At 37.1% G+C, this 13,317-nt stretch overlaps 1 protein-coding gene across 5 annotated transcripts in view; it reads right to left on the bottom strand.

Annotated features, from left to right (window-relative positions):
* LRR (capping protein regulator and myosin 1 linker 1 leucine rich repeat protein) overlaps positions 1-13,317 on the bottom strand; it is a 59,878-nt gene that overhangs the window by 39,341 nt on the left and 7,220 nt on the right. For 3 of the 5 annotated variants that reach the window (XM_022072174.2, XM_022072175.2, XM_022072179.2), the window contains exons 3-10: positions 12,280-12,330; positions 11,861-11,920; positions 10,511-10,641; positions 9,421-9,595; positions 8,882-8,955; positions 7,277-7,441; positions 5,524-5,618; positions 2,952-2,993 (exon numbers count right to left, since the gene is read on the bottom strand). In XM_022072174.2, coding sequence (XP_021927866.2) covers positions 2,952-2,993; positions 5,524-5,618; positions 7,277-7,441; positions 8,882-8,955; positions 9,421-9,595; positions 10,511-10,641; positions 11,861-11,920; positions 12,280-12,330 — 793 coding nt within the window. The remainder of the gene's footprint in view (positions 1-2,951; positions 2,994-5,523; positions 5,619-7,276; positions 7,442-8,881; positions 8,956-9,420; positions 9,596-10,510; positions 10,642-11,860; positions 11,921-12,279; positions 12,331-13,317) is intronic. The other 2 variants (XM_022072176.2, XM_022072177.2) reach the window with 1 other exon arrangement.

Genomic DNA, 13,317 nt, shown 5'->3' on the forward strand with positions numbered 1-13,317 from the left:
GCATTTTGAAAACATTTTCACAATGTGTGGGGAAAGCAGCAAAAACATGACACCACATGAGAATTTCAGAAAGGAAAAGAGGTCTGAAACAAAAAGAAGGCTGTTATAAACCCATGTTAATGTTCATTTCAACTTTTTTTTATTGTTTTAGTGTGTAAAATTCAGTCTCTCATTTGCAACAGACCTGTATGTTACACTGTATTTTTCAACTATTCCCCTTGTGACAAATCAAGACACCATAAACCTAATAAGTCTGTAAACTTAACTTGAGAACCACCTATCTGAGTTGCCAGGGCTTTCCAATTAAAACTTACAAACATTCAAATCAGGAGTCAAAAGACATTATTTATGAAAGTGTCATGTACCAGTTTCAAATTTATGTTGTTAAATATCCTGACAGTTCAAGTATATAATATTGGTAACAAATTGAAAAGCCTAGCTGTATCATTAATATCACAAATTAAATACAACACTCACCATTAATTTCATGCAGTTAGTGCAATAAACACAAGATACACATCCCTGTAAGGTTGTCCACAAACATAAATTCAAGAATGTAATATTTTCAACAAAACTAGGTTCAATGTATGACATAAACATCAGAGAATAATTTTTATCACACATTCTTTAATGCAACTAAGAAATGAAGTTGTTATTGTTGTTACTGATCTCACAGGTCAGTCAGAACATGAGTTCTGACCTCTGAGTCACAAAAATGCCTTGCAGAAAGAGCAAAGTTAAAGTAAATCTATAAAATGCCATACTTTTTTTTCCATGACTTTGTAAGCCTTATGCCAGAAATAAAACTTCAGTAACAGACTTAGTACTCAACACATACTTTCTGTTAGTGTGCAGCTAATTAGCCTTTTGGAAAAGTGAGTTGCACACTAAAAAAGGCTGAAAGCCTGTCATTTATATACAAGGCTCGTCCACAAAGTAAGTTTCCCTAGGGCCGTTTACAGAAATAAAACATAATTTCATGGAAATATTTATTGCAACAGATGCAGCAAGTGTCCAGCTATTTTTCAACATATTCGCCACCGGAATTGAGACATTTGTCATACCGTGGGACCAACTTTTGAATACCTGTGTCGTAGAAGTCTGCCGCCTGGGATTGGAACCACTGTGTGACAACCATCTCCGCCTCTCTGTCATTCTCAAAACGCTGACGCTGACCGGACAGGAATTTCTTGAGGTGTAGGAAAAGATGGAAATCACTGGGAGCGAGGTCCGGGTTGTAGGGTGAATGATTAAACACCTCCCAGCTGAACTCCTGCAGGAGACTTGCTGTCCGTCGAGCCGTGTGCGGCCTAGCGTTATCGAGCAGGAAGACAATACCGGCACTAAGCATCCCGCGCCGCTTGTTCTGAATGGCCCGTCGCAATTTCTGCAGTGTTTCGCAGTAACGCTCAGCATTCACCGTCTCACCTCTGGTCAGGAAGTCGACGTGGAGAACGCCCCGTCTGTCCCAGAACACCGTGCACATCACTTTCCGCGCCGACGTCTGCTTGAATTTCGTCTTACAGGGAGATCCACTGTGACGCCAATGCATTGACTGCTGCTTGGTTTCTGGGGTAATGTGTGCAATCCACGTTTCATCACCTGTGATGATCCGGTCCAGAAACTCGTCGCCGCCTTCATGGTACCGCTGCAGAAATGCCAATGCTGACTCCATGCGCTTTGTTTTGTGTTCTGGTGTCAGTTGCTTCGGCACCCACCTGGCGCACAATTTCTTGAACAACAGGTGCTCCGTGACAATTTTGTGCAACAAGGAGCGGGAAATGACTGCTGAGTTCCGTAATTGTGAAGCGACGATTATCCATAATGCGTTCCCGCACAAGCTCCACAAGGTCGTCTGTAATGATGGATGGCCTCCCACTGCGCTTCTCATCATGCACACTTTGTCGACCTGCTGAAAATTGTCTGCACCAGCGACGCACCATCTGCTTGCTCATGACGTTAGGCCCATAGACCCGGCACAGCTGACGATGAATTTCGATCGGCGCTATGCTCTGTGCATTCAAAAACTTTATCACTGACCGCACTTCACAGTCGGCGGGAGCTGGAATAAGAACCTCCATCTTCAACAGCTGCAACGATGCTACTGTGAGAACGCGGGAAGTGCAAGCGCCATGCTACGTCATTGCTCTATCACGTACGCACAGTCGCTTCGCGCAATATAAGGTTTGCTAGCTGTGGGACGAGTGGGAAACTTACTTTTGGGACGCGCCTCGTATAATACACCTATAACCCCACATGTACCTAGAAGCCAAGAAAGTACTTTTGCCCACTGGCCTTCCTACTTCTTTAACTATTTTTCCTTTATATTAATATTTTAAATGTTAATTATTGTAATATTTTAATATTTAATAAGAATTTATTGTGATTAGACGGAAAAGATTTAATATATACTTATTATATCACAATATGACGCAACTTTACCATCTTATTTTTCCTTTACAAAATGTTAACTTTCAACAGAAACAGATAAACAAATTTGTCATATTTGAGTACTTTCCAAGCAATTAAACAATAGTGTACCAATCACTTTATACATGATAAAAAACTGCTTAAGGTCACCTAGCAACCACATAAGACTTGACAAAACAGAGAAAACTGGAGATAAAACAGTTTTATACCTAATATATTAAAATACTGTTTTGCAGGGTCATAAAATACTTATATTTCTCAACAATATGAAAGTTGCTACTGCAAAGTTGAGATCCCTTATTTTCTCTTATGTTTAGGGCTTTTTCAGTTTATTATACAGCAAACCTTACAGAACAGGATTATACAAAAAATAAACTACAAGCCACACACAAATGCTTACAGTTGGTGGACAACCCTAGGTACATGCATGGTGCAGAATGAAAATGAGTGAGCAACTACACTACAGATCATCAAAAGCTACAAATAATGTTTCCTACAGTGATAAAACTTAAAAATCACACCTTGGATAATTTTGGCAATAATTCCACACAGACTAGTTGCACCTATGGGAGAAAGAATTCACATGTGAAATAACAGTGCAACTCAAATATTCCTGATACAAGTGTTCACTACTTTTTCAGCTTGATATAAAATTGCTGTAAGTCATTAATCATGGCTTAATTCCAGTACAAGTCAGTATTTGTCTTAGAAAAACTGTTTCAGCAACAATCTTGATAGAACTTATTACTGATGTACTGGACACTTCTATTTATTACTCAAAAATATGTAAGAAGTAAAAAGGAAAAGCTGTCTGTTAAACGCTGCCCCATGAAGATGTACAAGGGAGTAAAATTAATCTCCAGCGACCCCTAACCTAGGCATTACACATAGGTCAGTGGTCAGCTGCATGCTTTGGCCACTTTACACCATTATCTATCCAATGGACAGGCTGGACGCGACTCAGAGCCAATCTGGATGTTAAAGGGAAAGAGAAAAATTCCAGTCCCTGCCAGATTCTTAGACATCGGGAACGGCGATGTCAGGTGGGAAGCACCTGCTCGGGAATAATGCACAACAAAGAAAAAGGTTACAGACATCAGTAACCAAAATTAATGTATAACTTCAGCATTTGAGAGACAGCCCTGAAAACTGAAGTTATACATTACATTCTAGCCATGAAACCCTATGGACAAGATCAAAAATTAAGTTTTCTTGTTATGGAAATTACATAAGAAATTTCAGGATAAGATACAAAACTATAACAAATAGAATGGCAGTGAAACACTGCACAAAACATTAAAATAAAGAAAAGAGAAATAATTTAGATATATTGTGATAATGCACCAAAAAATGTTCCTGCAGATATCACTAAACTCTAAAGATGTGTGAGATATGGAATCTGAAGGAAGCAGGATTCAAGTTTATGGGAGGAAAACAGGGAATGGAAAATGCTGAGTAGGATTTGAGAATCATATGGCAGTGAGTACGAAGATGGCTGTCTCCTGCATTGCCAATATTTCCAGTGATGATGGAGGCAGCAAGGGCCTCTGAAACATTGGTAAGCTTATATCAGACTACATGGCACTACAACCTTGATGGCAGCCATCTTCAACTAAAAACACTATTTAGAAACTGACATGAAGAAAAAGATAAGGGAAGTGAAAGGGAGTGAGAAGAGAAAAAGTTTAAAACAAAGAAGAACTAAAAGAAAGAGGATGCAATTAATGACTGGGCAGATATGTGTATTTTTTGACAATGAAGACCCTACAATATAGCCAGATATATTTTACTGATGAAAATTTAGAACCAAACATAAGAAGAAACATTGTGTACAACAGATAATGTTCTCTGTAAGTGGCAAATGATTCTTATGTCATGATGTATTTATTTAATGATAATTTTATAAATGTATTATTGTGTGTGCAGTCACATGATGGGTGTGAATGATGATTTGGGAAGGGCATGAATGAAAATTATCATGTCCTATTTAAAGTACTGTTCAATCATTTAACTAAAGCAAGTGAAAAAAAATCACAAAAATCTGAGGTAATATACCTGGAAATCTGGTTAAAATTCAAACATGGGGCCCCGTGAATACAAAGCAACTGTGTTTTGTAATTATACATGCTCAGGTTCTTTCCAATAATCATGACCTCATTTGACATAAATAAAAGTGTCATTTAATGTGCATGCCATGTGGAAAATTAAATCAAAGTACTGGCAGAACAGTGAGGCTGTATCTTGCTTGTACACTTGTGTATCACAATTTTATATTAATGTTTCTTCAAAGTAAATGTTTGCAGTTTGTGCTTTACCAATGCAGTGTGTATATTTAAGCAAGTTGTACCTAACCATAAGATCAACCTGGCATGGACAAGAATAAGTATAGTTATCACTGAAATATATCAGGCCTGTCAAACTGAAAATAAAATATGTTACAATTTCATAGTTGCATAACAGTATCTTACATCAGATACAACATGACAGAAATCATAAAAGCATTAACCATAGTTCTAATCCAAATTGCAAAGATCTTCAATTGGGAATTATAATCTTGTGCGATACAACAGAAATATAACCCACCTCATGCGGTTTGTAACCCGAGTCTTTCATCGACTTCGGTTGCCACGAAAGCTTCACTTTATACATCAGAAATAAAATCATTACAGCAAAATCAGTTCTTTGTGTTTGCTTGCATACTATATTATTATATCACATACCACACAGAAACACAGTGTGAACAGACCTGGGGTCCCACGATATTAACATTATAAATATAATCCCATTTTGCACACTTTAATCTTCGATATGCCAACTGGAGAAATCCACAAACTACAACACATGGTAAGCAAAACTTTCACAGAAAAAATTTTTGACACTGACAGTGCGCAACACATAATAAAACTTACACAACAATTTATCATGACACTAGATAACATTTCTGTGCTTTTCAAAAACAACTATATCATGTGCGTACAGTGATCATGCTAAAATGTCCAAGTCACTATTACTATTAGTTCAAGTCTTACTTCAGATACACACAGACATGACTTGTAGAATGTAAAATAATATACAAAACATTTTATAACTTACCTTTGTCTTCAATCATATTGTTTGATAAATCAAGTGTGTGAAGAGGGGTGCTATTGTTTGCTATTAATGCCAGTGAAAGTTTGTGAGCAAAATCCCTGTGAAAGAAATTTATTTTATAACATAAACATAATAGGCATACATTTCTTTGTTATGTGAATTTGAGTTATGACTTAAGGATCTAAAAAGAGTGGACAAGATTCTGAACCTTGTAGACTTGAAATATCACACTGTCATAAATACAATTACAGTTTTGCAAGTCACTCAACAAAATCCACTTGTCCACAGGTTTGCAGATTACGTCAAATAAATATGTATTTTTGTCACTCGTCGTCAGTAACTTACCTGTGGCAAGTATGTATCTGTAACACAGAACACGACTCAGCCCATTTCTGCATGTTTATTTATCCATAACTTTAACGCATTATTTTGTTAAAATGCATGAAATGAACACATAATGGGCAAGTCATGATTGTCTGTTCATCCATCCAACCACATGTTTCACCTTTGACATTACTAAGTTTTGATGAAATTTAGTATCATGGTTCTACACTAAAAGTTTCCAGAAAATACAGGTAGCCCTCAATTTGCGCCGATTCAGAAAAACACCGATTTTTAAACCAGCAAGTCAAAAAGTGGGGAAAAAAGAGGAAAAAAATGTTACTGTTATTTATAACGTTTTACAATGTATCTTATGAGCCGGGATAGCTCAGTAAGTATAGTGACTAGCTACGGGCTGGACGACCGGGGTTCGATCCCCGACGGGGGCAGAGGATTTTTCCTCTAGCCTCTGCGTCCAGACCGGCTCTGGGGCCTACCCAGCCTCCTCTACAATGGGTACCGGGGTCCTTTCCCGGGGGTAAAGCCGGCCGGGGCGTGATGCTGACCACTTACCCCCATCTAGTGCCGGGGTCAAGGAAGAGAGGAGCTATACCTCCACTCACCCCAAACGCCTACATGGCGTATAGTGGGACAAACTTTACTTTACTTTTACAATGTATCTTACATCGCTGATTTTGAATAAAAATTATAAATACAGTCATCTCTGCAATTACATATGTTTCGTTAATGCGAATTTGCTCCAATGAGATCGATGAATCGGTAAAAGCTGTTTGTGAAAAGCAAACTTTTGCATAAGCAAGTTTGATCTTATGCAATTTCATTCCTGGCACTTTAAACTTTCAAAGGACTAATTTAATCTCTGCGGAGGTACGGGGTTATTTTTACAATGAGATTTTCTATAGGTCAGCATCTTACATAAATGCAACTATCGCATAACAGCAGAGATGACTGTACACATCAATCACATGAAAGAATCATAGTCAATTGCGAATTGCCGATTGTAAGCGTATAAAATATATTTTTTAAATTCCCTTTATTTTATTTACGTTATTTCACAGCTTTAAATGTAATGCCATTATATTACTCGTCAATATTTGGGTGCTGGGAACGCATGTCATTGACTTCCCATTGATTTACATTATAAAAGAGTTTCAATTTACGCCGATTCCGTTTATGCCAGTTCGTCCACGAACGCATCCCCGGCGTAAATTGAGGGCTACCTGTAAACAACTTATTGATAAAATGAGCAAGTATAAACATTTCAAGGAAGATAAGTCTTAAGCAATAAAAACATAAGCATAAAACCTACCAAAATAGTTATCCTAAGGTTATCATCTACAAAGCTGACCACAACAGGATAAATACTCCATACAAAATGAAGGGGGACATAATAGGTTGTAAAGAGATGACTTACCATTTAACACCAAGGTTGTCTAGGTATAATTCTTCTATACTAAGTGACTTCTTCATCACATGCAGAATTCTATCCAGGGCTTCATGTGTTACTTTTATGTTGCTGGCTCGCAGCTTTGTGAACCAAGTGTTGTACTCAAGGGCACTAATTATCGGTACAATATCCCTGCACACACAAAGACCTACATAACCCCTGTGCATCTTTTTCAAAATTTCACCGTAAAACTTTAGATGCATGATCTACACAAGGATTTATGAAAATGGTCCATCATGGGAAATATCACATATCAATAAGTGAAACATTTTCTCTAAAACAAAATTGGTAAGCCATATTTGTGGAAAACTGATAACATATCAGTTTCTTGATGTAACTGACATCTTCCAATTTCCAGTTAGCATAATTCATTGTTTTATTAAACTCTTCACCTATACATTAACACAAATTATGTTATGACTGGAGCACTTCTTCTGCACAGTGCAGTCCTTCTTATATCTGGCCCATTTGTATGGATGCAAAATTATGCAGCAATAACTGAGAATGATTGTCACTGAATATGATGCCTAGTGTTCACTATAGAATTCACAGCTGCTACTATTCCTTTCTGCCTTCAGTGATGGAATTCTGCTTTAATTTTACAACAAAAAAGAGTGTGAATTATATAGAAAATACATTTCATATTTATTTAGTGTTCTGTCTGACGACAGGTCCATATGAACAGGATCCTTCCATCCTTTTCTCGGACTGGGACCTGTTCATATACGTTCTTGGCAGATGATCCAGAAGTGGTTTGCCATTGCCTTCTTCTGTGTGTGAATGGAGTAATTGTTGGGATGCCACGGAGGAAAACTCCGTGTTGCCTAGACCACGGCCTTGCCCAACACAAGTTATAAATCCGGGCACCGCCGGAAATCAAACCCGAGACCCCAGGATTACAAGGCCAGCGTTCTAACCGCTAGACCACCGTGGCTCAGAAAATACATACAAATATTTAAATGTGCAAGATTGGTCTGATGTCCAAATTCTGACAGTGTGGTGTATATTGGCAAACATATAGTAGAATGGCACATTTTTTCACTAACAATGAAAGGGTTATTACTTAAAAATTTATATCATTCCTCTCAAAACTCCTGAGTTTTAGGCATCTCCATTGGATCACTTCTTCTTAACAAGTGTTTCTTCTGTGTGGAGAACACTGACCTAAATTTCTGAATCAGATATTCATGAATGAACTTTTCACCTTTTTAATAGATGCAATTAAGAAACCAGTGACCTTATCATATTTCATTTTTAATGTGAGCTATAAATAAATGATCTCTAATGCAAACAATAAAATTGTGCCACAACAGAATTTTTGGTAATAATTCCTGCTACTGTATAATCTGAATTAAATGGAAATTAGACCAAAGAATTTTACACAAAGTATGAAGTTAAAAATGTAAATGTGACAGATATCAGAATGGTCACTAAAATTCAGTTCAGTTTAAGAGAATCATGTTTTCATTACAATGAAAAAATAAAAATGTTGATCATCACATTTTCATACGTAATCAAGTCATAACAGAGCCAATATCACCTCAATGCTATGTAGCAAAGAATGTAACATACTTTGCATCCAAGTGGTCAAAGTCTCGTAAGCACAACTCCCTTGTATCATGCGACAGATAAATGGTATCCACATCCTACAAAAAAGACCAACACATTAATTAAGAAACATAATTATACAATTATCCAATGTTTCCACTACTTACTTATGCCAGTAATACTATTCAAAATCATACTACCTTCATCTAAAGATCTGATTTGTTTTCTATATAAATATAAATATACATTTTATATGCATGTTCATAACTTAAAAGCCCCCCCCAAAAAAAGACAAATAATAACTTTCTACCTGCAATAACTCTACAACTGGTGAACAGACTTCAATAAAATGTGATACTGGGAATTTTTACTAAAATCTGTAAATGCATTCCAATTCTGGTTAAAACTGGACAAGAGGTGCTTACATGATAACCTACACACATTTCTGCACGCAGAAGTGTCTGGTTTGAAATTCTCCCAAAAATATTTCCCAACAGACATATGAGTAACTAACAATTTATTTTTGTGGCCACTGACCCTTCCCTTTAGGCATGTTGTCTTACCCAAGACACCTCTTCTCTGTATGGCATTCCATGGTAGTCACACATACAAGCATACTGTGTGGAGAATCCTCCACAGGGACCCAGACCTCGCCCATCATGTCCTCGACCTAGTTCCCCTTCCTGTAATTGCTGGATGCGTTTACCCGGTAGCACCTCCACTTTGCGGATAATGTGTCTGAAATCACAAACATAACACTGGTGCTACTGAATGATAATGTTCTTCTGGGTTCTGACATCATGTGAACTGGTCAATAGATGAAAAAATTTCTCCAAAATCTTTGCATCTACTGACCAGAAGAACATCACCTTTATCATCGCCTCCACAAAAACCTCAAATCTCACACTCACGTTACTATTTTCCTACGTGAGTTATTGTACCAGCGTCAATGAATATGACATATATTTTAAAATAATTAAACAAAGCGCTTTCTATTAATGTATTGAATGTCAAGGTTCTAAAGAATTAGACATCAGTGGTCTTAAAACAAACTAGATTAATAATAAATGTCTTTATAACATATCACCACACAAATACAAAGGGAGATAGCTCAGTCAGTACAGCGACTGGTTATAGGTTAGAAGACTGGGGTTTGATTCCCAGCAGGAGCAAAACTTTTTCTCCTTGCTACCACATCCAGACCAGGTCTAGGGCAAACTTAGCCCCTCATGAAATGGACATGTCTACTGAGAGATCAGGTGGCTGAGCAATTAAGCTGAATACACTTCCATCTCTACATTTTCCCCATACACATTCATGGTGTGGTGCTCAATTAAGCTCAGGTACAACTATTAAGATAATTTTAGGAAAGATTCACAAATGATCAAAGTGACAGATTAATGTCATTCACCCTCTGTTTCTCCTATATAGCAAAATTAATAGGGTCTTCCTGTTTCTAACATATCAAATGTAGTAAAATATAATTTAAAACTCAAATACAAAAATAAAACTGAGTTGATAGCAGCATATACTACTGTCTGAAATGAAACAGGAAATGGGTTAAGATCAAGAATGGCTATTCTGAGAAAAAAGTAATTTTCATCAAGAAACTTTATAATGGTGCTCAAACTGTTAACATATCCATACACTTACTGCAGAGGCACTGTTGGAAAAATGTTTCTTATTGCAGTCGCCAAGGCCAGCACCATTGCATCTACCTCCTGACTACCGGTTTCATCTCCAGTTAAAAATGAGTAAACTTTGTCACCTACTGTCAAACTCAACTGTAAGAAAAAAACATTCTCAATGGAAAGTACATAAGCTGCTGGACACCATAATCTCAGATAAAAATTGGCTTCTTGCTGTTGGCAAACACTTATATAAATGAATTGAATTATTTTATCAAAGCCAAACACATGAGTCTATGCGAATATAACTCCTCTGTCATCAAAAGACATGGGATCATTGAGGAGAGGGTAATTCTATACATTCAATTTATTCAAACTTTCATTTCAATAATATGACATGTATGCAAAGTAACTGTATCATACAGCAGCTCAGTTAGAAGCATCCTGAAACATATGGAAGATTGGTGGAATGGTAGCATTAAGAACACTGAACAATGTTTTCAAACTGACTGAAAGGTCCCTGGTTTAAGTAGTAACTGAATATGAAACTGCTCAGTGAATACAAGACCAGGCTATCAAGAGAGATAAAAGTCATGATGAAGAAATTACATTAATTCCAGAAAAAAAAATCATTCAACAACTCTTTAACTCCAAAATCGATTAATTAAACACAACAAGATGATTTTCCAACAAACTGGAGTAATTCTGAAGATATCCGTCTTCTGGGTTATTGCGCTGTGTAGTCTGGTCGATGTTTACCAACGTTTCAGAGGTCATACTGCCTCCGTCATCAGGGCGGTGAGTATGAAGATTTCTGTCTTCTGGGTTGTTGCGCTGTGTAGTCTGGTAGATGTTTACCAACGTCTCAGAGGTCATACTGCCTCCATCATCAGGGCGATTCTTAATATGAAGATTTCTGTCTTCTGGGTTGTTGCGCTGTGTAGTCTGGTCGATGTTAACCAACGTTTCAGAGGTCATACTGCCTCCGTCATCAGGCCCTGATGACGGAGGCAGTATGACCTCTGAAACGTTGGTTAACATCGACCAGACTACACAGCGCAACAACCCAGAAGACGGAAATCTTCATACTCACCGCTGTGAGAACCTCAAGTCTTACATGGAGTAATTCTATTTATGACAATGATCAAAAAAGAAAATATCAAATAGAATTCTGAAGTTCTCTCTCTCCTCTTCTTCCCCCCCCCCCCCCCCCCCCCCCCAGTGAACTGAAAGTCTAGTCTGTAATCAATTATGAAATAAATGAACGAGTTCCAACATTGAGAATTTATGTCTTCACATTTGAAAATTCATGAACATCACATTAAAATAACTAATGCAATGTACTTCATATACATGTATTACATTTTACACTCGCCTGATTAGGTTTCTTGCTTTCAATCGCCTGAATTTCCAGGTAATGGAAGTGGAAATCAATCTGTAACAAAGCGAAGATATCTTTTATAATAATGCCACTAAGGTATGCAACATAATAATTATTAATCAGAATAAAATCACAGATCGATCAATATGATGTGCAAGGGGATTGCAAAGGGTTCCCATGACTGTGGTGCAAACTGTAAATGCAACTGACAAGAGAAGAAATATATACTGTTATGAGTGCCAAGGACCTGCTTTTCTATTAATTTAATTAATCTGAAAGGCCACAATTTTGTTTAGTATAAGAATAACTTGAGGATGAAATTTGAGTGAATTCTATATCCAACCAAAATGCTACTACAGTGGTCCACAAATTCCTAAGGAATATATGAGAGATGTTTAGGAGATTCAACTCACCCGAGTTGGAACTTTGGCTGTGAGGAGAAACAATCGACACGGTGAGAAAACCTGTAACAGACAGAAATATCAAATATGTGTAATGCAGCAATCTAAAACAAAATCAACAATTCTTACTATTTTTATATGTTGCTATGAAAGAGAAATTATAATTCAAAACAATAAAACTCCACAATTGGGAAACATCATCTAGAAGACAACAAATGACAAAAGGTCAAATTACAATTACTATAAAACATCTGATAGTCATACAACTCTAGACACTCCTATAAACTATGATGTGGGTTCCTCAAACTATAAATCAATAACACACACTTAATAATCCATTTATGTGTAGAATGTCCATTGGTAGAGATTCCAACAACATTAATTTTGTATGATCTGAAGCTTTCGCAGCAACTACGAAAAATGAATTCTTCTCGGGCTACCAGCCATGTCAGGTGGTTTAATGTGTTTTCATTATACATTAATTTTGTCAGTTAAAAAATTAGAATTTCCTGCTGTCACAGTTCTTGTAACTGTTAACATCTAAGAAATTGTTTGCATGAAACTTGCAGGTATGTCCTCCAGGTTGGGGGTTGGTCGCAAGGCTAACAACCTTGCACCGTAAAAAAGGAAGATGTTTCGAAACCTCGATCAAAGCCTCGGACAGACGGACCTAACAGAGGACCGAATGGAAGAGGAGATTTGAGGAGGCCATGGACCGAATACGGACCGGAGAGCCATAGAAGAAGAAGAATAATTTAGATATCAGCTGAGAACATAAAATATTCTCCTTAATGATAGCAAACATTCTCCAAATTTCATCTGCCCTTAAATTCTTCATGAGGCAGATAATGGATAGGACAATTTAAATACTACTACCACTACTATTACAAGGTACTATTCCAGCATGCGATCAGAAAGGCTAATGCAACCCATAAATATCTGTCAGAATTTGAACCAGGTACAATTCTGGAAATTACCACTACTCCAAGCTGCTTGGTTCCTCCATTTGTATTCTGATTGGGTTCCTTTTAAATGCTAGTGAAACTGGTT

The sequence above is a fragment of the Zootermopsis nevadensis genome, unplaced genomic scaffold (genome assembly GCF_977971745.1).
Source record: "Zootermopsis nevadensis isolate Lab colony 2312 unplaced genomic scaffold, Znev_1.0 Znev_ptg000028l, whole genome shotgun sequence".
NCBI classification, from domain to species: Eukaryota; Metazoa; Arthropoda; class Insecta; order Blattodea; family Termopsidae; genus Zootermopsis; species Zootermopsis nevadensis.